The 25,191-nt window shown below is 49.0% G+C and overlaps 1 protein-coding gene across 8 annotated transcripts in view; it reads left to right on the forward strand.

The window, feature by feature from the left end:
• Positions 1–25,191, forward strand: part of LOC144722586 (caspase recruitment domain-containing protein 11-like) — a 66,720-nt gene that overhangs the window by 27,664 nt on the left and 13,865 nt on the right. For 6 of the 8 annotated variants that reach the window (XM_078600796.1, XM_078600794.1, XM_078600800.1 and 3 more), the window contains exons 5-17: positions 1,744–2,004; positions 3,659–3,753; positions 4,314–4,475; positions 7,081–7,197; positions 8,164–8,289; positions 9,878–10,132; positions 12,270–12,398; positions 13,209–13,266; positions 14,640–14,769; positions 18,703–18,767; positions 19,614–19,686; positions 21,979–22,180; positions 23,023–23,155. In XM_078600796.1, coding sequence (XP_078456922.1) covers positions 1,744–2,004; positions 3,659–3,753; positions 4,314–4,475; positions 7,081–7,197; positions 8,164–8,289; positions 9,878–10,132; positions 12,270–12,398; positions 13,209–13,266; positions 14,640–14,769; positions 18,703–18,767; positions 19,614–19,686; positions 21,979–22,180; positions 23,023–23,155 — 1,806 coding nt within the window. The remainder of the gene's footprint in view (positions 1–1,743; positions 2,005–3,658; positions 3,754–4,313; positions 4,476–7,080; positions 7,198–8,163; positions 8,290–9,877; positions 10,133–12,269; positions 12,399–13,208; positions 13,267–14,639; positions 14,770–18,702; positions 18,768–19,613; positions 19,687–21,978; positions 22,181–23,022; positions 23,156–25,191) is intronic. The other 2 variants (XM_078600798.1, XM_078600799.1) reach the window with 2 other exon arrangements.

The raw sequence follows: 25,191 nt of genomic DNA on the forward strand, positions 1-25,191 counted from the left end.
ATACTCGGCTCGTGTAGACCGTTCTCTCTCGCTGGCTACACACTATACATTACTCAGCTCGTGTAGACCGTTCTCTCTCGCTGGCTACACACTATACATTACTCAGCTCTACTCTCCATTACTCTCCTCTACTCTCCTCTCCGGGCTCTATCTCTGCACCTTCGTCTTCATTCTTAGATGGTTCCACTTCCGCCCCTGCTCCTCTGTGCATCACCTTATATACCCCTTCTTCCCGGGAGACGGAGCGGATGCGGACCTCAACGTCGGCACCGCTCCTCAGTTACCCAATCCCCACGCGCTATCCCTACGATCCGGTTCCGCTCAGCGCGTGTTTCCACTCCCCGACCAATCACACCGCGCTGCTACCCGATCACTCCCTCTGGGCGCGTCACCGGCACACAGCCAATCAGCAGCACTACCCCCACCCGCGCACTGACGCCTGCTCCTCCCCGTCAGCGCGCGTCACCACACACACACCCGTACATACGCGCTGGCACACGACATATACACCCAGCGCGTATCACCACTACACATGTACACAACCTCCCAGAGCATTTCCCTGCTGTTTCTAAATATTTCGACGTGAAAACGATTGTGTTCTGGTCAACACGTTTGACATATAAACTGTTCTAAAGCCTTCTTTTGTAACGTGAATATGATTGCTCTCTAGGGTCGCACAACGCGGCATGTTCAGTGGAGGTCTTAGCCGTACCACGGTGGCTCTCTCTAGCATCGTGTGCGTGGACCCGTAAAGCGCTCTTGTAAAGAAGGCGGAGATAGCACACAGACGGCATTTGCGTTGTGATTATTGAAATGTCTCACGTTTATCCTATTTTCTCTGTTCATTTTTTCATTTTAAAATGTTCTGCTAAATGGCCAAGTACAGTCATCCCTGTGACATTATCCTTCCATGTGGAACTGCACACACGTGTAATTGAAACACATTTTTAATTTTACAAATTAATTTGCATTGAACAAACGATTCAAGTATGCACAGAGGGTAGTGTGCATGGGAATTGACACCAGTAGTCTAGACACAATGTGAATGACAATGATTATTACGAACGGTGACTACTTCCTTAACTCGGATAACTCTCTAAGGAAGGACGGGAGAGATGGGGGGGGGGGGATAGGGAGGGATGGGGGGGGCTAAATGTGCGAATGAATCTTAAAAAGCAATGTCCACTAGAGGATAATCCGTGAACGGGTTCCAAGTTGGTGATCTGCTTCCTCCCTGCCCCTTAATTTTGCACTTAGATGTTCTATAGCGGCCATTTTTTTTTTACAATTTATTTACTCATACCTGCATTGATGGGGCGGCGGGGGGGGGGGCATGCTAATTTATTTTAGAACTGCTTTTTGTGTTTAGTTTGTTGTCCTTCTTCCGCGCCTCCGATTAGCACCGTTGGTAACGTACGGTGCAAAATATGTAAAAAATACATACGTGCATACGTACGTGCCATGCTTTTCTGAGATCCACGTGCAAACAAGGTCCACGTTGTGTAATTAGTCTCTTTATTGCGTTCATTGTATGAAGGGATAAATCATCTGTTTTGAGCCATGCCTACAAAGCCACTCTTGCAGTATTAAAACCACATGTCACCCATGCATTGATTACCATGTGCATGCTCACATGCATGCACTTGTCCTTTGCTACATACAGACAAATGCCTTCGGCTATGAATGGCTCCGTCAAAACCCCTTGACCCCCTTTCCGCATCTCTCTCCCGTTGTTTCTCGCAGAGTTTCCAGATCCGTTGCCGCTGTTGGAGCAGCATCACATGGCCGAGCCGTTCCCCCGCTGCCTCATCGCGCAGCTCGTGCGGCTCGAGTCCCAGCTGTCGTCGAAACAGCGCGAGCTGGGCCACCTGCGGGGCAAGATCGCCGCCCTCGAGGATCGACTCAAAATCCTGGAGGCCAAGGGCGTGGAGCTCGTGCAGGTGCAGGACCGCCTGCAGCGTGTGCAGGAGGAGAGGGACAACTACAGCGACGAGCTGGCGCGAGGTGATCTCTGGGGTTGGGCTGGGCCATGCGGTGCGCGGGGTGAAAGGTTTCCAAAGTGGCACATCCGGTGTTTAAGCATCCCCTTTTTACCAATTTTAATGGGTTTTCTCGTTTTGTTTGTTTAACAGTGCCGTTAAATTTATGATTTCGAACTCCTGGAGGGAGGAGAGGCAGAAAGAGAGAGAGAGAGACGAGTTAAAAAAAATTGGGGCTGGGAAATAGTGAGAGAGTGAAACAGAATGAATGGCGGCGGCCTTGAGGGGCTCACATACAGCTGTCGGGCATTCGAGGTCAAGCCAACGTGTCCCCCCTTCAAACGCAGGCGGGGCTATTGCTCATCGCTGTCGGCAGTGGTGGAAATTCCATGCTTTTGGCAGGCAATAGTCTCACATTGCACAACCACCGTTTCAACATTTTCCAACATAGTGGTGCCTACTTTAACCACCCTGGAGGGATTATTAATTCATTTAACCTGCTATGAGGATGATCATATTTCAAGAGAGAGTCGTGAGCTTTAGCCACATTGCCGTCAGGCGTAATCCTTTCATACAGCTGCGATATCCTCTTCGAGCGAAGGGACAGAGGGCAGAGGAATTACGTTTGGTGGGGCAGCGGTGAGCATTGGGTTTGCTCCATGGAGGCAGAGTTCAACACCTGTCTGGATTAGGTACACAGCTGGAAGGCAACACTCTTGGCAAGTCCTTGTCAGAGGCTGCAGCTGCCCCATAACTCGCATCATGACTGTCCTTAACTTGAGACGGATTTATCCCCGTTCAGTAAACAGAGGTGGGCACCTGAGAACTCATTGAGACTCACAGTCTTTTCCTTGAAAAACAGGCACAAAATCCGTAACAAATGAGATTACACTTAAATAATGTGAGTTCAAATTTTAAAAAATTTACACAATGAAAAGATGAATCTCTCAACGCATTCATTTTCTTCTGTAAAATGTGGCCAGGAAGCAAGAAAACACCTCTATAGTCACGTGCCTCGATACTGTCTTCTGTTGAACTATACAAACTTACAGCATTCATTGTCAATGTTATCGAAGTGTCTACTCATCACGAAACCCGTGCTGCCTTCGGTAGTGCGCAATTGGGGCACGCAAACCGCCGTGAGCGGCCGCTCGTTGTGCGCTGCGAGCAGGGGAGGTGCCGTAGCAGCGAATGTGGCGGTGGCGTTGACGGGAGCGGTGGTTAGTGCACCACGCTACAACCCGAGTTTGATTCCCGCTCACGGCCAGCACCGGTGACGAATATCTTAGCTGGTCCTGGTTCTCCTATAGGTCGACTCGGCCTCAAATGAGTACCTGTTGCAATGTGGCCACCCACCCCCTCTTGTGCCGTGCTTTTCGCTAACAGCGTTTGCCCGAACATATGAAAAAGTAAGAATAGGTTTTGCCCTTTCTGGCAATAAATCAATGTTTGCATGTTCACCACAAGTACGTCTGGTTAATGCAGACTCGATTCTTTGCGAAAGGTTTCTATTTGGTGTTTGACCATCTTCACACCTCCTGTTTTATTGCCAGAAAGGGTAAAACCTACTTTTATTTTTCATACGTTGATACTGGCAAAAAAAAGGCTCCATTGATATTGCTTGCCCCAACAGTGTGTTAAGGCTACACGGGGGGGGGGGCCTTTGTCGTTGTTGACAGTTAAAGATGAGAACTACACGCTGGCGATGAGGATGATGACGATGAGCAACGAGCGCACCGCGGCGCACATGAGGTGCCGTGAGCTGCAGCTGGAGGTAAGCGCCAACTCAACGATCCCTCGCCCGCGCCCGCGCTCTGAGCGGGAGAGACGCGTGCCCTCTCGCAGGCGGGGGGATACCGCTCTCGCGCGGAGCGCGCCGTGAGACCGAGTCGCGCAGCTATTGTGGCCGTTCTGCCGTTTTATCATGTCGGTTGATGGCCGAGTCTGCATGAAGTCACACGGATCGATCGTTTGGCAATTTTCGAACGGCTCGTTTCCTCCCACAATGGCCAGAAAAAGCCGTATGCTTTTAACACGTGCTTGCGGGTTGCTTGATGTTTCTCCCGAGTCTATGGCCTACGTGGGGGATCTGTGTCTGTGTGTGTGGTGTGCACCCTGATAAATATCGCCACTGGAGAATCAAAGGCGGCCAGGCGTGGTGTTGGCCACCCAACCCCTCGTGTGCCGTGGTGGCCTTCATAGGTGCTCGCTAACAGTACTTTCCCCAAAAGTCTGTTAAGGCTATACAGGGGATCTTTGCCTTTTGTGCACCCCCTGCCGAACGACGGACACTGCCCCCCGCGGCTCTTTCTGCCCCCCCCCCCCCCGCGGTAGGTGGACGAGCTGAAGCACGTGTGCAACGAGGCCAAGCGCGAGTGCGAGGTCGTGCGGCGCAACTCTCGCCGCGTGCTCAAGGACATGGAGCGCAGGCCACACGCGGAGGTGCTGCTCCAGCTGCAGCAGGAAAATGCCCTACTCCGCAACCGCGTGGGCAAGGTGCAGCTACGCTCCTCCTCTCTGGCACATCGCTCGAGGTCGTGCCACGGCGCTTGGCGGCGGCGGCAGCAGCACCGGTGGCGTGGAGGCTTTTAGTCGGTTGCCTTTGGAAAGTTTCTGGACGGTGTCAGGCTTGAATGTATTTCCTGGAACGTTGTTCGTTGAGCTTTGTTGTCACGTGCGACTTGCGTTGCGTGCCGGTCAATTGGTCGGCCCATCATAGGGTCATTAGTCATTATTTTTGTTATCATCGTTAACTGTGATTACTGCGCAGTTACCGTGAGCATGAAAATGAAAACACAATCCATGCACTGGCTCAGAAAATCGAATTTTAGCTGAAGATCTTTTTTTTTGTGCCTCTCATGGAAATGTATTTGTTTTCTTCCTCATTTACATGACGCAAAAGCCCTTTTGGAAACACTTAAAGTGTTAACATGGGACCTTTCTTGCCAGTATCAAAGTATAAGAATAGGTTTTACCCTTTCTGGCAATAAAACAGTTGTGTTAAGAGCATGTTTTTGTTTGCATGTTCACCACAAGTTTGTGTGGTTATTCTTTGGTTCTTTCGGTTAAGTCACGTCTAAAGATAAAATAATAAATTAAAATAATAGCATATTACAACGTTTCGATTGCAACACAAGCAATCATCATCAGGCATAAAAGAAATAGCAACAAAAATCTAACTAGAAAACTATAGACAGACATACAAGCAGACAGACATCACAAGGACACACAGAGAGAGGACACATATCGGCACAAAGAGAGGGGTCGTTTCTGTGACGGTCCCTTAAATATAGAGAGGGGGGGCGGGGACGGAGAGAGGGAGGGGGCAGAGAAAATTAGCATATCAATGAGTGGACGGCAACGTGCTGCTGCTGCGCAAGTAAGATGACGACGTGGCACGGCACGCAAGCTTGAAAATTAGGAGAAAGGCACACTAAAATTAAATAACCTCGCAAAATATCGAAATGTGATGTAATGCAACACATCACATTTCGATATTTTGTTTTCTACGTGGTTGTTTAGTAACTGCAGCTACATACTATTAACATTCCTTTCCTTTGTTAATGCTACTCCCTGCACCCTCTCTTGGTGCTGCTGATACTGCATAATGCATGGGCATAATATGACTATGAAACCCCCCCACCCACCTCCTACGCATTTCCCATGAATATGCTACATTCCTCTTCATATGCACATTCTTTTTGTTAAGGCGCTCTTCCACCTCCAACCCAGCTTATATATAAGCTCCTAGCTTGGTAGTGTCTCATTCTTCACTTGAAGACGGCTGCTTGCGTTGTAGCCGAAACGTCGTGAGAATTATTTTATTTTATTATGTTTTATTTTTATTATTTTATTACTTCCCTTCTACGTGACTTTACCGAAAGAACTAAGAGTAGATGTTAACATGTTAAAACACTAAACTGAAACCTTTTACAAGGAATCATGTCTGCATTAACCACAATACTTGTGGTCAGAATGCAAACAAAAAACGTACTCTGATAATATATGCATTGTCTTTGAAACGGATTGGTCCACACCAGAGACAGCTTTCTTTTAACATCTGTTTTATTGCCAGAAAGGTTAAAACCTATTCTTATACTTAGTGTTATATCTCAGGCTGGTGATGTAAATTAAAGGCTGCCCGATGCATCATCTTGGATAACATAACACGTGAATGCTGAGTGACACAATATGGACATTACCAGTGCAGCACAATACTTCACAGGGGGCCAGGGCTGATGTATCGGACAGAATTAAACGTGCACTGCGAGACTCCCAAAACCTGCTGAAGTGGCCAAGAGTTTTCAATGCAGAAGCCTAGTCCAATGAGCACGTGTGCAGCGGACGTTTAGACCGAGGCCCATTTTCACGCCCGCGGCAGCGGCGAATCGCGAAGTCCAACCATGGAGCCTCGGCACGCTGGGTCGGTGTCACCGGAGCGAGACGGGTGTGGCAGAGAGAATGCCGGAGTAAGGGGTGAGGTGGCACCGTTGAGACATCCTGCGAGCTGCCAGTGGGAGGAATTGGCCGGGATGCATTCTCCCACGCCTTCGACTCATAAACTCTTTAATATTCCGACTCTGTGTTCCTTATGACCGTCGACGTCGTATTTCCTGCACGCTTTTTCGCAGGGCCTTAGGGACTCTGTAAAAGGCCGAAATTCAACAGCCGCTGCGTGGGTTTTATTCGGGCACGTACAAAACGCTCCGTACACAGGGCGCACATTCCACTGTTAGAGCTCTCTAAACGGGTCTCGACAGTCATTGTGCTTTGTGTTTTAAAAGCATTCGATTATTGTTCGGTGATGTTTTTATCGGTTATGAAGATGCGTTACTGTTCAAAGCATGTACGTGGCAAAAATTGCTGTACATGTTTTGCATTGTTTGATTTACAACTCGTGTGTCAACTAATTTGTGAATAAATTAACATAAACTGCATGTGCGATTAGCACGGTTGGCTACGCACGGTGCAAAAGAAGTTCAACATACATACGGACTTGTTCTATTTCGGATTCATATAGCGCACTTTGCAGGGCTCTGATTGTCTGTATGTGACTTCCCCCTTCTACCTTCTCGCCAATCTCTACCTCCTCCACTCCTAGGAAAAGGGAAACAATTCTAACGTCTCCTGCGAACACCTCCAGGAACGAGAGGAATTGCTCAATCAGATTTTCTCCCTCCGCCAAGAGTTAGCACGGGCAGAGGAGCTCAGAGATAAGGTTCCCAGCACACGCTCGACACACTTACACACCCCACACACGCACACCCACACACGCACACCCCCACACACACACACCAAACATGCACCCCACACACGCACATACATCCCACACACGCACACACCCCAAACACACATCCCACACATGTACACACTCCACACACGCACACAAACCCCACACACACCCCACACACCCCACACACACACACACCAAACATGCACCCCACACATGCACATACATCCTACACACGCACACACCCCAAACACACATCCCACACATGTACACACTCCACACACGCACACAAACCCCACACACACACACCAAACATGCACCCCACACACGCACATACATCCCACACACGCACACACCCCAAACACACATCCCACACATGTACACACTCCACACACGCACACACACCCCACACACGCATACACACACACCCCACACACGCGCATGCCACACACACGCCCCCCCACACGCACACAACCCACAAATACACACCCCACACAAACACACCCTACACACACACCCCACACACGCCCCACACACGCCCCACACACACACCCCACACACACCCCACACACACACCGCATACACGCACACACCCCAGGTGTTAACTACCTCGCCTGGTATGCAGTAGTTGGTGGGTTTGATCCTGACCCTGACGTCTGATTATTTGGCGTTTGGACGCTCTCCCCATGGTTCGCGTGTATTTTTCTCCGGTTCCTCCGGTTTTTCCCTCCACATTTAGAAAGGTGCGTTTAGAGTGTTTGGCTGCTATGAATTCCCACGTGACGATGAGCCGCTTTGTTGAGCTCTCATTTGTGATGGCCAGGTTGCTTCTGAAAAAGCGCTACACAGCTCAGTGGGGCCTTGCACGGTAAAACAAAAATAGTCAAGAGTAGCAATAGCTCGTCCTGGTCGCGTGATTCCACTGACACTCCGCCCTGCTTAACCCCCCGGCAGTACCTGGAAGACAAAGGGTGCCTGGAGCTGAAATGCGACACCACGGAGAAAGATTGCCAGATGCACAAGCACCGCATTGCGAGCATCTTGGCCGAGCTGCAGGACGTGGAGAAGGAGCGAGAGAAGGTGCGGACACGCGCCCTCACGCTCGTGGCACGCTCGTGGCAGCCTGCATGCTCCTGGCATGCTCCTGGCTTGCTCGTGGCTCGCTCATGGTCTGCAGGAGTCCGTGATGCAATCCATCACTTACGATCGGGGCGCACCCAATGAGGCCTCTATGTTAAGCCTGCGCTGCGGAGTTGAGGTTGTTGATTGTGATGCAATAATCGGTTGCGCAAAACCTCCGGGTGTGGGTTTTACTCGGGTAGTGTTTCCTTTTTTCGCAGGCAATAGTCAGTGTTTGGCTAGGAATTGGCCAAAATATCCCAATGCCTCCTGAAACAAAACAAAACTGCACGTTTCTGTATTGCGGGGTCTGGAACAAGGAGGATTTCTACTGTCACCTGCAGTTGTTTGTAAATAATTGGACTACAGTTGCACCTGAACCAAGTAGGCGAGTCCTGTCGTGAGCAAAGGGAGTTTACGTGACAAAGACTCGTCGCCTCTGTGGCCGTCACGGAACACGCTGGGCAGCCACGCAGTGCTCATCCTCCACCAAGTGAGCAGACGGTAGCGGCGAGACATGCGTTGGTGAGTCTGTCGGGACTTGGCACGGTGAGGTGATGAAGGAGCGTGTGTGTGAGTGCGCGTTAATGCAGCAATGTGTGGGGAGCGGGAGTGTCGCGATTAGCGCGCTGCGCTACGAACACGGCGACCGGCGTTCGATTCTCGCTCACGGCCAACACGAGTGACGACTATCTGAACCGGTCCTGGGCTTCTCCTAAGTCGACTCAGCCTCAATTGTGAACCGAGTGAGATGTGTAAAAACATTGCCACTGAGGAGACAAAGGCGGTCGGGCGAGATGCTGGCCACCCACCCCCTCGTGTGCCATTCCGGCCTTCATAGGTGCTCGCTAAAAGCCACTTGTCCAAACAATCTGTGAAGGCGACACTGGGGGATCTTTGTATGCAGAAATGTACGTAGCACAACATTTTTGAAAACGAGTTAAAGAAATGTGTTGCTTTCAAAGGGCATGATTTTATGGTCTACATAAATCCCTCTTACAAAATACAAAATTTCACCTGTACTGCTCAGATATGGACGTGCTATGTACGAGTAATGTCTGGGAATCTGCAAGCAAGACGCGGACATGCCGCACGCAACGGGAATGCAAGCGTTCATTCGGCCTTCAAATGTAGACACACGTGGTGGGCCATAGGAGTTATACGAGAGGGTAGGGTCGGCAACTTGGACACAAATCGTTTTCTCTGTAATCAGGAGGAGTGTCCAAGTGGGGGCACGTGGGGGGAGACTTGGCAGGTACAGCAATGGCACGCCGAGGTTGATGAGCAAGGGGAGGAAAGGACCGAGAGCCACACGCTGGGGTCCTGTAAGAGTGGACCTTGCAGCAGGTCGCGTGACGACCAAGCAACAAACATTGGGATCTGGCAAGAGGAAGGAAGCTGTAGTGGAAATGTGGTGGAATCGGCGGCTTTGGCCGCGATGGCCTCTCAGTTTCGATTCCATCTTGAAGCGTCCCGTAAAGCGGCGTCACTTTTGTCGTCGTCGTCGTCATCGTCGTCGTCTCCGTCCGCGTCCCTCCCTCGTCCCAAGGCACTGGAGTCGCGGGACCACGCTCAAGGGGAGCACGCGCGCTGCCTCGCCATCAAGGACCGGCAGCGCAAGCAGCTGCGCGAGCTGCAGGAGCAGCTGGACGCTCTGCGCGTGGAGTTCGCGCAGAGCCAGGCGCAGATCAACAGCCTCAACGCCTGCGCCAAGAAGCTGCAGGCAAAACATTCGGCGAGCGGGACGGCGAACCTCTTGATGCCGGCGAGCGGCCGGGGCATGACCAGCACGGGGTCGGAGCCGGTGAGGTGCACCGCGCGCGCGTCTTGCGTTCTGCCCCGAGCCACCACGTAAATCGCGGTCGGTGGGCTTGCGTCTTCGAACGTTCAATCGCCGTCGTGCGTCAGCCCTCTGGGGTTGAGAATAGTTTTCTACTGTGCGAGGGTAGTCGGCCGTGGTTAAGCTTCCGTGTGTTTCAGGTTTATTCTGTTTAACCGGGGTGAGAAGTCGAGACGCCAGGATAGAGTCTCGTTATCGAGAGTGACCCAGGTCACCGGAATGGCAATGTGGAGTTTATAGCGCTGGATCATGCCCAAGCACCTCCCCACATTATTTTGAAGAGGAAACACTTGGATTTCAATGTTGACTCCATGAAGCAAATATTTCGTATGACCACTATCGACTGGACTATGTGAGATCTGTTCAAGGGACATAGAGTTATCGTTCATAATCATCAGCGGCTAACACCGACTGAGCGGAGTAAATTGCAACCGCACACAGCGGGTTGCGTAAGAAAGGTAAGTCGTAAATAAAATAAACGATAAGTAAAGAAAGTTTTTATTTTAGACTTCATGGAAAGGCACGTCTGAGCAGCTGTGTCTTGCACACACAGACACACCACGGAGTTGAGAGGCAGGCATGATGTTCCAGATTGTTTGGGGCTGCGCTGGAGAAGGCTCCATCCCCCCTGGGGATCCTCGGCTGGGCCGAGTCTCGCCGTTCCCCTGGAGCGGAGTGTGCATTATGTGCCGGAGTATTGGGGGGAGGTGCAGTTTTGCATGTAGATAGGGGGGCCAAGCCCTGCACAGTGCGTTCTCGGTAAGGAGAGCAGCGGCTTTGAATTGGATTCTGAAGTGGACCGGGAGCCGGCGCAAGCTGCGGGGAGTTGGCGTACTGCGCTTAAATCGGCTAACCCGCCGGATCATCCGAGCAGCTGCATTCTGCACCAACTGGAGCCCTGTGCACCAATCCAAGTGGTAGATCTGCGTAGAGAACGTTCCCACAATCCAGGCGTGTTGAGGCGGAGTGGAGCGGACGCATTTGAGTGTTCGGAGTTGGTAGAAACCTGTTCTGATGTTTGGTTGAAGCAGCACTCGTGTCGGGGCCAGGTAATGGTTTATCTCCGAACTCATGATTCGATTCTAAGGGAAATGGATGAGGTCAATGAAAAGTGTGCACGCTAATCTCCAATAGCACCATGTGAAGTGTGTCCTCTTAAAATCCGTTGATATCCAAACTTATCTGGAGATTTTGATATTGTGGAACATCGGTGGCATCGTCTGTGTTTTGATTTGACGAGCGGCGGTCTCCATGGGCGAATCGCGATGTAGAGGAGGTCGTGGGATTGATCCCGACCCTGATGCCTATATATTTGGAGTTTTTATGTTCTCCCCGTGGTCGCGTGGATTATTCTCTGGTTCCTCCACATTTAGAATCAGCATTCATTTAGAGTGTTTGGCTGCTACAAATGTCCATATGATAAGCCACTTCATTGAGCTATCATTTGTGATAGTCAGGTCGCAGAGGCATATTGCTCCCCTACTTGGACGCCTGCAGGAGCCAGCGGTGGCCTCAAGCAGCCCACGATTGAGCGCGGTTTGCACCTCCCGATTGGCGCCGTACGGTGCGAAAGAAGTTCAACATACATAACAATCCTCAGCAAAGGTTTTTTTTTTCAGTTAGATCGCGTAAATAAAAACGTGTCGTTAAACCCCGCCACCACCCAAAGATACAGCCGATTAGTAAGGATTGTCACATAAATAAAACACGACCAATTGGTTACTGATTCAGCACACCCGGTGTGTTTGAGATCAAAATCCACGAGATGTATAATTCGAGTACGATGGCGTTTCGCTGGTGGTTACAATGCTTGCGGGCAGGTGGCAAGTAGCCGATTGACTTGGCAGTGGAAAGTCCGCACTGATGTTGAGAACACAGCCAGAGATGGAGTCGCGGTTCGTGCTTTGAGAAACGCGGCCGTGGGCAATGCTCTCGTTATTACTCCACTCTTTGTTTTGTTTGTTAATGTATTAAATGTAAATGTTGTTTTGGAATAGTATGTACCATTTTATTGTATTGACAATTTGTGAAGTCTTCGTGTGTATACATTTGATTCGTTTTTGCACAATCAAGGAATGCACGTGTGCTTTTTCTCTTAAAGAACCTGAGTCATCCCCACGTGATCAACAAGAGTTCATCTTTGCAAGACAACATCTCGAATTTATCACTCGATTTCCACGATGAAGTTGGTCTATGCAAGTCACTCCCAGCCTCGGCCCTGAAAGCAGCGGTATGTGTGTGTGCGCGCGTACGTGTGTGTGCGTGTACATGCGTATATGTATGTGTGAGCACGTACATGTGTAAGTGTGTGCGCATACGTGTGTGTGTGTGTGTGTGTGCGTAGCTGCGTACATGTGCACGTGTGTGTGTTCGCGTACGTGCATACGTGCGTACGTGTGTGTATGTGCGCGTATGTGCGTACGTGTGTCTGTGAGTGCATACGTGTTTACGTGTGTGTGTGTGTGTGTAAGTACGTGTGTACATGCGTGTGCGCTTACGTGTGTACATGCGTGTACGTGTGTACATGCGTGTGCGCTTACGTGTGTATGTGTGTTACATTGAGACCCTTGTATTGCCTCTGTCCTGGAAAAGTAGCTGGGCTGCATTATATTTCTATCTCACAAACGGTAATCGCAACTTTCCACGCAGTGGTAATGCACGATACGTCCCATCAATTGAATACATTTGATGTTCCCACGTTTTGAATCGATAATGTTTTAGCGTGACTGAATTTGTACATATATACGTGGGTGACAGTTTCCTGCCATAATCACATGTCCCTTGTTGATTGTGGCTTCAGTGGAAATACAGTTTAAATTCCTCATCACGCACAACTTGCCTGGGATACTTGCCGAGATTAATTCCACCTTAAAACCATTTAACGAGTCGCCCGTGTCTCTGTGCGGAGTGTTGTGGGTAGAGAGGGAAACATCATGGACGTCGTGTGTTAGACTTGTGTTTAATAGCTGCTCACTCGCAGCGTGTATCCTGTGGTAACGACATTTGGCGTAACGATGACTGTGATCCATCTCTGTTGCAGTTCATGGATGCCCACCAATATGCTTCGAGGGAAGATGTGACTAATTGCAAGTTTAAAGGTATGCTCAATCTGATTTACCTTGAAACATTATCGACGTAACAAATGATTGTATTTTATGTACGTCTCATAGACACTGCAGTCCACTCCTGGCCCTGGAACCAACATTTTTTCTAAACCACATTATAAAATAAACGTATATACTATGGAACCCATCAGCTGGGATGGCCTTCTGGGAGTGCATCATATCAGCAGCGTTGGATCAATACAAGCAAACTCTGGTCCGGTTTCATTGATCGTCTGATGAGTTTTCATATTTTAGTGCACCATCACGATGAGATGCTGAATCATGAAGGCCGTGTGGCCGATGGGTCGTGGCAGAAATATAATGTGTGGAAATATGAATATGGGAATGAGACATAGAGTCAACTTTGGATTGCGAGCATAATTGGTTCTGGAAACGTGTTTATAATCCAAAGCACTCGTATATCAAAGCACTGGTATATCAGTTGTGATCACGTGACGCTCGGCAGACAAAGCGTATACACGTACTACTCGTATTGCAAGACCTCGCTCGTTTATCAACTTTCATGGCGATTAAAACCGTTTCTGATTCTGATTCAGATTTTTTGCTCGTCTTGCAAAACACTCGCAGACCAAGTTACTCGCAATCCAAGGTTTTACTGTACTTACTTTTATAATACAGGCTTTTTGGGTTAAATGGCGTCAATATCTAAATGTGTCGTTAAACCCGCCACCACCTGACACAGCCAATTAGTAAGGTTTGTCAGGTAAACAAAACGTGACAATTCGTGACGAGTACAGGACACCGGTGTGTCACTAGCACATCACACCGGTGTGTTGGAGAGCAAAGCCACGACATTTACAATCCGAGTACGACGTTTCACCAGTAATTACAACTAGCATCATCAGGCGACAGCCGGATTTGTATTATGGAGGAAACTTACTTTCGTCATTAACATTCTCGACAATAACACTCAATTGATTCATTTGTGTCACGTACTTTTCTTCACAGCCAATATCACGTCCTTTCGCTCGCGTGCATTCTCTCATGCACGTGTTTTTGTTTCCTGCCTCCTCGGACGAGATTCCAAGCACGTGCCTCTGCACGTTGCTTCACGCGCTTTTGCTCGATCCTCGTCGTCAGTGTGCAGGAAACGCCACCGATATGGCTTCCACGCACCGGCAAGAACTAACCAGGGCTGCCGGCCAGACTTGAACCGCAAACGTCTGCGACGGGCGGCGAACGCTTCCGCCGCTGGGCCGCGTCGTCGTTTTGCCAAAGTGGTTGGCTTCGTTGCGATCGTGAGGCGGATATTTAAAAAATCGAGGTTCCGGAATCACGTGGTGGACATTGGAAGTTTTAACGGCTTTGTTCATGGGATGTGTGGGTGGCGGGATGGATGTGTGAAGGGGACGTACACGACACAGCCGCCTCTGCCTTTCCTCTAGAAGGGTCGCCGACGGAAACCGCGCCGAACAAGACGGAAAACGACAAAAGCCCAACGGTTGATTGTCAGCATCAACAATTCCGACCTCCCAGGTGATGCACGGCACCGATGGGAGCGGCTTCACCCACACGTTCACTCACACATTTACCCACCACGTTCACACACACGTTCACCCACCACGTTCACACACCACGTTCACCCACCACGTTCACCCACCACGTACACCCACCACGTACACCCACCACGTTCACCCACCACGTTCACCCACCACGTTCACTCACACGTTCACCCACCACATTCACACACACGTTCACCCACCACGTTCACACACCACGTTCACTCACCACGTTCACCCCACACGTTCACCCACCAAGTTCACTCACCACGTTCACCCACCACGTTCACTCACCACGTTCACTCACCACGTTCACACACCACATTCACACACCACGTTCACTCACCACGTTCACACACCACGTTCACTCACCACGTTCACCCACCACGTTCACACACCACGTTCACTCACCACGTTCACACACCACGTTCACACACCAAGTTCACTCACCACGTTCACCCACCACGTTCACTCACCACGTTCACTCACCACGTTCACCCACCACGTTCACACACCACGTTCACTCACCACGTTCACACACCACGTTCACACACCAAGTTCACTCACCACGTTCACCCACCACGTTCACTCACCACGTTCACTCACCACGTTCACCCACCACGTTCACCCACCACGTTCACACACCACGTTCACACACCACGTTCACTCACCACGTTCACTCTCCACGTTCACTCACCACGTTCACCCACCACGTTCACACACCACGTTCACACACCACGTTCACTCACTACGTTCACCCACCACGTTCACCCACCACGTTCACTCACCACGTTCACCCACCACGTTCACTCACCACGTTCACCCACCACGTTCACCCACTACGTTCACTCACCACGTTCACCCACCACGCTCACCCACCACGTTCACCCCACACGTTCACCCCACACGTTCACCCCACACGTTCACTCACCACGTTCACTCACCACGTTCACACACCACGTTCACACACCACGTTCACACACCACGTTCACTCACCACGTTCACACACCACGTTCACCCACCACGTTCACTCACCACGTTCACTCGCCACGTTCACCCGCCACGTTCACTCGCCACGTTCACACACCACGTTCACCCACCACGTTCACCCACCACGTTCACCCACCACGTTCACACACCACGTTCACTCACCACGTTCACCCACCACGTTCACCCACCACGTTCACTCACCACGTTCACACACCACGTTCACACACCACGTTCACTCACCACGTTCACTCTCCACGTTCACTCACCACGTTCACCCACCACGTTCACACACCACGTTCACACACCACGTTCACTCACTACGTTCACCCACCACGTTCACCCACCACGTTCACTCACCACGTTCACTCACCACGTTCACCCACCACGTTCACTCACCACGTTCACCCACCACGTTCACCCACTACGTTCACTCACCACGTTCACCCACCACGCTCACCCACCACGTTCACCCCACACGTTCACCCCACACGTTCACCCCACACGTTCACTCACCACGTTCACTCACCACGTTCACACACCACGTTCACTCACCACGTTCACACACCACGTTCACCCACCACGTTCACCCACCACGTTCACTCACCACGTTCACCCACCACGTTCACTCACCACGTTCACACACCATGTTCACCCACCACGTTCACTCACCACGTTCACTCACCACGTTCACTCACCACGTTCACTCACCACGTTCACACACCACGTTCACACACCACGTTCACACACCACGTTCACTCACCACGTTCACACACCACGTTCACCCACCACGTTCACTCACCACGTTCACTCACCACGTTCACCCACCACGTTCACTCACCACGTTCACACACCATGTTCACCCACATGTACATCCACCATGTTCACCCCATACGTTCACCCACATTTTCACCCGTCATGTTCAATCGCACGTACATCCACCACGTTCACCACATATGTTCACCGACATTTTCACCCGTCACCCGTCACGTTCACCTCACACGTTCGCCCACCACGTTCACGAGGCGGCCTCGCAGGCCCGGCTCGGCCCAAAGGCCACGAGGCGCTTGCCCACGCGCCTCCGCGTGGCTGCCGCGTCTGCGCGAGAGACGTCGCGTGAACAGTGCCAGATTATCGTAGTAGCACAAGTAGCTACGACAAAGGCTACGGGCCTCGCAAATTTCCAGGGACCCGCGCTAAATGCTTTCAAGCTATCAATTCCGGTTCGGTGATTCTGCACTTGCCCTATTACTATAATACTATACCGCCTTCAACTTTATGAACGACTGGGTGTTTAAGGTTAGAGATTTGTCGTATTATCTGGCTGCATAGCAAATGAAAAAATACAATTATTTTACTGTGCAAGTAAAAATTTTGTCTTTTAATATTTACGTGTTTTTTTAAATTTAGGGCCCCTTTATAACATTTGCTACAGGCCCCCCCGCACTAGCTTCATCCGGCACGTCGTGTGAAGCGCCGCTTACTTTCTCGAGATTGCTCGTAGAAATCTCCAGACAAAAGAAAAATCGCCGGGACGCAATAACGACGTTTGGGCATTGAAACGGTCGAAGCAGCACACCCCAAGGAAAAATTAGACGCCTTCGAAAATGACGGAGGCTGTGCGTTGCGGCGGTGTCAACGCTGACGGCTTTGTGAATGAGATAGCTCGCGGGCAGGAACGCTGCGACAGCGCTCTCCATTGGCACCGCCGTGGTGTGCCAGCAGTCGTGCGTTCTCACTTCGGGGCAGCACGCAAGCCTTGTGTGTATCAATATGGAGAGTGTCGCGTTGGACGCATGGAGCTCCACGGTGGCGAGATGTTAACTACCTCGCCAGGTATGAAGGAGGTCGTGGGTTCAATTCCGACTGACGTCTGCTGCTGTATATTTGAAGTTTGCTCGTCTCTCTCCCCGTGGTCGCGTGGACTTTTCTCCGGGTCCTCCAGTTGTTCCCTCCACATTTAGAATGAACGTCACGCGTTTAGAGAATTTGGCTGGCACTTCGTTGAGCCATCACTTGTGATAGCCAGGTCGCTTCTTAAAAAGAGTTATATAAATTTCGATTTAAAGCTTTCGTGACTGCAGGGATACATCTTCTTGGTTCTTTCGGTAAATTCAATACAATTCTCACGACGTTTCGGCCACATGCAAGCAGCCGTCCTCAGGTGACGTTACTGAAAGAACCAAGAAGAAGAGCTATATAGCTCAGGAGCCTTCACTGATGAAATTATAAATAAAATGTAATTGAAGCGTTTACAGTTATATTAGAGAGATGCTTTTTACCCATTTGCTATGTTTATCCATCTCCAATGAGTCAATCGGCAAATCACATGTGGTGAGGTAGAGCGTGGGTACCCCCAGCTTTTCTGGCCAGCGTGGAAGAGTAGGCCAAATACACTTTAGAGGGAGGCTCTCTGGCGCTCCCTCTCAGAGGCCCTTCCACCAGTTACCAGGTAAGGCCTACTGAGCTATGTAGCTCATTTTCAGAAGTGACCTAGCCACAAATGATAGCTCAACGAAGTGGCTTATCGCGTGGACATTTATAACAGCAACATACTCTCAACACGTGTTTCTAAATTTGGGGGGAGGGGGGGGAAACCGGAGGACACGGGGAAAAATCCACGCGACCACGGGGAGAGAGACATGCAAACTCCAAATATACAGCAGCAGGCGTCAGGGTCGGGATCTAATACACGACCTCCTGTATACCAGGCGAGGGAGTTAACATCTCACGACCGCGGCACCGCCATTGCAGGGCTGTGCCTTCACCTCGCTCTGAGGGGCACTATTTCGTGGCTACAATGGAAGGACCCTCTGATTGAACAGCGTCGCTCGTTTCCCTGCTTTTGAACTCACTGGACAGGTCGTGGCACGCGTGCCGTGTGTGTGCGCTGTGTCTGCGTGCTTTCGTGTGTCTCGTGCAGGCTTAGTTACGGCAAGTACGAAGCATTCAACACTCCTGAAAACCCGCGCGTTTCAAAACAGCACGGTATGTGCTTGCACTGCTATCTTATACGACATATCTGATGCTCGGGACTTAGAATAAAATAAAAAGATAAAAAATATTCAAGCCATTTTCAACGGACCAGCGTATGCGAAGGCCTCCCCTACACCATGCCAATCTTGTGTGTGTTTTATTTACCGTACTTCACCACGCTGGTCTGTGTGGTTGGTGAATGAGGGGGGGCGGGGGCGCAGGGAGATGGCAGGATCGGGTTTGGATAATTGCTTGCTACTAACGATAGTCCCAGAGTCCATAGCGCAGTAGCGTACTAACGGTTGCAATTTTGCATTTACGTGATTGACGGCTTCATCGTATCTCCAGTCCAGAGGTGTAGATATTCTGGGCAGCTGGCCCCAGACTGACGCTACGGTGGCGAGATGTTAATTACCTTGCCTGGTATGCAGGAGGTCGTTGGTTCAATCCCGACCCTGACGACTGCTGTATATTTGAAGTTTGCGTGTCTCTCTCCCCGTGGTCGTGTGGATTTCCACATGACAAGCCACTTCGTTGACCTATCATTTGTGGCCAGGTCGCTTCTGAAAAATAACTATGCGGCTCAGCGGGCCTTACCTGGTAAAATAAAATAATTAAATTTTCATTAAAATATTTATCTTTTCGTTAATTTTGCCAGTTTTGTAATAAAATATATATAAACTGAGAGTCCATTATGGGGGGGGGGGGGTGGAAGAGCCCACGTAGTGCAAAATGTACAAACGGTCGGCGCGGAGTGTGGGCCCACACAGTGGCCCATGCTGGCAGAGCTCCCGAGGAAGGTCTCTAAACGACCGCGGTGTTGTTGTTACTGTTGCTGATGTGCACATTGTGCAACAGAGGAGGAAGACCCGACCTCCACTGATAGAGACACAAGGGAGTTGCTGAAATTTCCCGACTGCAGGACGGACAGGTAAAACACGCACATACCACCATAGCTCGATATAGATACGCTGTAGATGCGTGCCTGGAGCTTCGTTCGTATGTCAAAACGTCGTATTCGCTTGTGACGTTCGTCCTATGAGAATGCGTCACCAGCCTCCGTAACTTACCATTTCGTCCTATAAACACCTCTCACCATTCATATCGTAAAGGAAGACAATTTATGTTGAAAATAAGGTATTTTTCATACTGTATACTATTAAAATAAAAAAAACTTTGCATAAATGAAAGAAACATAGTGTACTGTGCGTTAAAATATGTTCACACTCGCCAGGGTAGCCTTGGGCGCAGTCGTGAGGTTGCATTGTCCACCAAACGCCACTGCTCCTTAGAGCACGCTGCTTGGCCGAGACGATTGTAAACAAACATGCTGTGACCTATTGGGGTGCACAACACTCAGAAAACCGGATCATATAATAATTCGATTGTTATTTATGTAGTACTATAGATGGACAACAAATGAATTATTTAGTACCTATCTATTTCTGTACATTTATTTCTTGTTTTACTTATATATTTTTTACCATTAATATAATAATTATATTTATACAGCACTTTTAATCAAGGATCTCAAAGTGCTGTACAGGACACATCAGCAACAGACACTCAGCACAAAAATAATATTATAAATACGTTTTAACAATTTATTAAAATAACTAAACGTTTAATAAGCGGAAGCGTATAAATAGGTTTTAAGGCGCATTTTTAAAATGTCCACGCACTCAAAGATTCCTGATTCCTCGTGGAAGAGCGTTCCATAGCCTGGGGGCCACAGGGGATAAATATCGGTCACCCATAGACCGAAACCTCAACCTGGGCATACTGAAAATGCGTATATCGAACATTCGCTTATCGAGATATTGCTGTACAAGTATCGATCAATAAGACCGCGTGGGCTTAGAAGTAAACATTTTCCGAGGCGACATTTCTGGCAATGGCCTTCATCATGGCAAATAGCCCAAAACGTCTCCTATCGTGTTTTTTTCTTTGAAGGCCACGGGTGACTCTGATTCATGTCATTCAGTTTTCTAGTTATTTGTGCTCGTGCACCACTGCCAATGCAGCATCACCAAGTCATCTCCTCATATGAAACATTTTAGTTTGTGTTCGCTAAAATGCTATTCCACCTGGATAATCCCATGGTTGCAAGTGGTGTCCGTGGTATCAAATGATGCACAGCACACAAACATCGCAATGCTCATAAATTATCTGAAAATTACTCAATTGGAATCACATACAGAGCAGCAGTATCGCTCCCCACCAAAACTTGGCAGGACCCGACTGAAAAAAGAGTCAGCGGGCCTTACCTGGTAAAATAAAAAGAGTCGTAGTCGTGAGTCACGATTGACACTGGAGTTGGCCAGCAGCGGCTGGTGACACGTGAAGTGTAATTGGTGAATACCATTCAAGAAAACATCGGAGAGAGATTTCAGTCATCTCAATTGTGCCCTCATTTATGGCGGGTTTTGTTACTTTCGCGCGAGAAAACAGGTCTTTGTGTGATGCGGAAGACATTCCCATGAGACGTGAACTTCACTCGGCTTGTGCTGACTTTGCACACCGAAGCCACGAGTATCTCCCCATGCCCTCAAGATCAAACTAAGAGTGACCAAACTAAGAGTGACCAAACTAAGAGTTACCAAACTAAGAGTTACCAAGCTAAGAGTGACCAAACTAAGAGTGATCCCTTTTGTAAATCTATTTGGTTGGTATATAATGACTAGCTTCTGTTCAATTTGTAACGTGCCAGAAAAAGTATTTGGTACGCGTACATTTACCCTTAGTGAACCTGATCTAAGGAAACTTGTTTAGTATTTGGTCGTGGGACACAGACACAGTGGAAAAGCATGATGTGTCACATAAACCCTTGGTTACTGAACGCCTTTTGAAAGACCCAATGCAGAAGATCCCTGCGTTTGATCTTCCACGAGGCTCATGTTCCACCCTAAATCGCATCCACTGTGCAAACCTTGGCAGTAGATGCGGATACCCAATACACAAATGGAAAATTAAAAACGCTGCAGTGTGCGACTGTGTGATGGCGCAATGCCCTGATCCACATCGTAACGGTACATTCCACTGCTCCTGACTCAGTTGTTTGGCTTGACCACCTGAATGTACGAAAGAAGAGGAAGAAAACTGAACGTGTGATTTTACCAGTGGGCTCCAGCTGGGAAGGCTGGCATCGTGGGCTCGGATGCAGTTGAGAGGCTGATGTCCTTGCTAATTGGCCATCCCCATGTCCCCCCTCCCCCACCACCAGGCCATTCCGAGTCAGCCCATTGCTGAGCGATTTGCCCCAGAACCCAATACGGCCCGTGGTGTATCGCACGATTCTTGCTAAGACCCTCATCAACTGGGTGACCGTGATCGGAGGAAACCAGACCGGGGTCTTTCTGCAAACCCCTCACAACGGCCAAGCACCAGGCCTCACTGGACTGGAGGAGAACTACCAAATCCTGACGGTGAGACTCGTGTGCCCAACGCTCGCAGGGCGGCCTTTGCCTGCACACCGCGTAAGGTCCAGGCACGCCATCATTTTGTCTGGGGTACGGTGCACTGTAGTTTTTTTTTGTACAAATATACAACTGAGAAACCTAAGCTGGTCGTGAATAACATAATTTTGCCGACTTAAAGCATCAACAATATTCTTGATAACTGGAACACAATGCAAGTGGTAGAGTGTTATCTAGTTTGGCATTTTCCCATTCAGGGGTTGGCAACCAAAATAACAAGAAAAGGCATTTTTTTCGAATTTGGTATAAAAAAAAAAATCGATATTTCAAGAGCCACAATGCACTATGCGAATACTGTCACGAAGCCTTAAAGAGCCACGGCTTCCCGGCCCCTGTTCCAAGGCATGGATATAACATGACTGCGCTAATGTATTTAGTCATAAACGAGAATGAATTAATTACACACGAGGTCACGGATGCATTTATCCATTTGTAAGTTTAATTGTGCTCTTTGTGTGAAGGCTTCACGTGCGTTGCATTGCAGCATACGATGCTACGTATTGCAAACACCCACACACAAGCACGGCGATGCAGCATTCAAGGCAACATTTCTGTCTGCCACTTAGCAGGGAGAACGAGGTTGATGTCACCGCAGTTCTGAACCTACTCGATGCACACTGTCATACGCTCGTCACCTTGCAGCTGTTCAGATGGAGAGTCTTGCGTGATGGATAATTGCGTTACGCGATCCGTCAATGTCGACGTCAAAGTGCGGGGATTGCAAGGATGCACCGGGGAAAAAACGGGAATGCCCTCACTCGGCGCAATACAGACGTTACCAAATTCCACAGGTGGAGGGGCAGATGCGCGGGCCGATGGAGAGACAGAGGTTTTTGCTGGAGAATACAACGAAAGAAGAGGCCACGTGGATCCTTCAGAATCTCACGGCAGAGGTCACGCTCTCCCTGAAGCACAACCCAGAAGGTGGGTGGGACAGCAGGTTGCAGCAGCAGCAACAACAACGATAATAACCATGGGGCATATGCAAACTTGTAAACCACATCATGTCACTTTGAACAGCCAAATAATAATACGATATTCGTTTCGTGTTTATGATGAGTATAAAAAAATAACCTGGATGAGCCAACGCTACAAAGAAAGTTATTCTTTAAACGATTTATGTTCGAGCAACATATTTGATTTTTCACGTGACAGTTGTTTTTTCTCAGATTGCTGTACATTGGTACCCCGGAGATGGAACTTAATTCGTTCCAGAAGGCCATTCGAACACCGATTTGTTCGAACACCGAATTAATTTTCCCCATAAGAATGAATGTAAATGACATTAATTGGTTCCAGACACAAGAAATCTCTCATAAAGCATTTTTACACGAAGTTTACAGTAATTACATGCATAAAATCATACAAGAAAACAAGAAACAGTAAATAAATGGAATAAATGAATAAATATATAGAATAAATGAAATAAATGAACATTGAACTTCACTTTACCTGTAGTAAGGAGAGTTGATGGCTTGAGTGGAAGGTGGTGAGGGGGAGTAGATGGTAAAACCATTGTCTGGGCAAGCGTCATGCACGCTGGGCCATACGCGTCTCAGCCGTACAGGTTCTTTCAAGTCGCGATTGCCCGTTCGACCTCCTAATTTCGTTCGGTTTCCGGGGCAAAAAATGTTCGGAAATATCGTTTTAACACCGATTTGTTCGAGTTCTGGTGCGTTCCATCTCCGAGGTTCTACTGTACTTTATTTAATTCGTTTTTTTCTTTGCTATTGCGGTGACCCAAGATCCCTCTTGCAAGTGAGACTTTATCTTAGTCTCTTCAGATCTCAACCTGGTGAAACAAATCAACTTGACCTGGTGCTGGTAGCATTAAAGCAGCCATCTACAAACGAGTGTCTGTGTGCACACACAGACACTCGCACATTGGCTTGTGCCACTCTGCGTTGTGCGCCAAACCAGAACGGACTGACAAAGCACTTCACTCATCCTTGGAAAGAGGCATTCCTCCTCTGGGGTCGATTGTCGGAGTTGCCACTTCGTAGAGAGTGAACGTGGCTACGTTAAAACGAGGCGCGATGATACATTAGTATTGGTTCGCTATGTACGGTGCGAAAGAAGTTTAACATACAGTAGTACCTCGGTTAATGTTTTTAATCCGTGTAACGAAAGTTACTGTTTCCCGAAATATCTGTTTCATCTAATTCACTTCTAAGTTGAAAAATAAGTAAAGTATCACAGAGTCTGCAAGAGAGCTGTTTTCACTACCAAAACAGAAAACGCAATGTAAACAAAGCCAGTTCAGGTCTAAACGCTCATAAATGGGCGTCGCTGATTGGCTGAGGCATGGCCCAGCCCCCCTTATGAGCTCTCGGATTGGCCGAAATTTGCGCCCGCGTGCATAACATAAAAGTGTCGTTAATCAAAACGTTAACGTCAGTCAAAACCATGGGGTCCTATCGGAGGCGAGACGTTAACCGAAATACGTTAACCGGTTTCACCGTTAACCGAGGGACTACTGCACGTACATGCATTCGGGGCCATGCTTGCCCCAGCTGTTTTACCGTAACTAATTTGACACCTAATACGGACAGCGCTTGCGGATTCATGTAACGTGGCCCCTGTTCTAAACATAACGTCACTTAAACAGGTTGATGAAACCATTTCCAATTCGGCCGAATTAGGAATGTCCCTCGTGCGTTCTTCCCAGACGTCGCTCAGCTGAGGTAAAAAAATAAGAGGTTGATAGCGAAGATGTCGACAGAAATAGGAGAGAATGGCCACAAGGGACACTGCATCTGTTTGTCCTTACAATTGTCTCCTGAGTCTTGTTTAATGCTCTTGTCATGTGTCGTAAATACTATTGTGATTGAGGTGATAAGGTGACACTTGAAAGATGAAAAGGCCAGAAAATCAGCAGCATAAACGTTGTCCTTGGGTGCAGTAATACAAAGACACGTGCATAAAATGTCACCATTAGATTGACAGTGTGCAAAAGTGTA

Source organism: Lampetra planeri, chromosome 15 (assembly GCF_965212315.1).
Source record: "Lampetra planeri chromosome 15, kcLamPlan1.2.h2, whole genome shotgun sequence".
Taxonomy (NCBI): domain Eukaryota; kingdom Metazoa; phylum Chordata; class Hyperoartia; order Petromyzontiformes; family Petromyzontidae; genus Lampetra; species Lampetra planeri.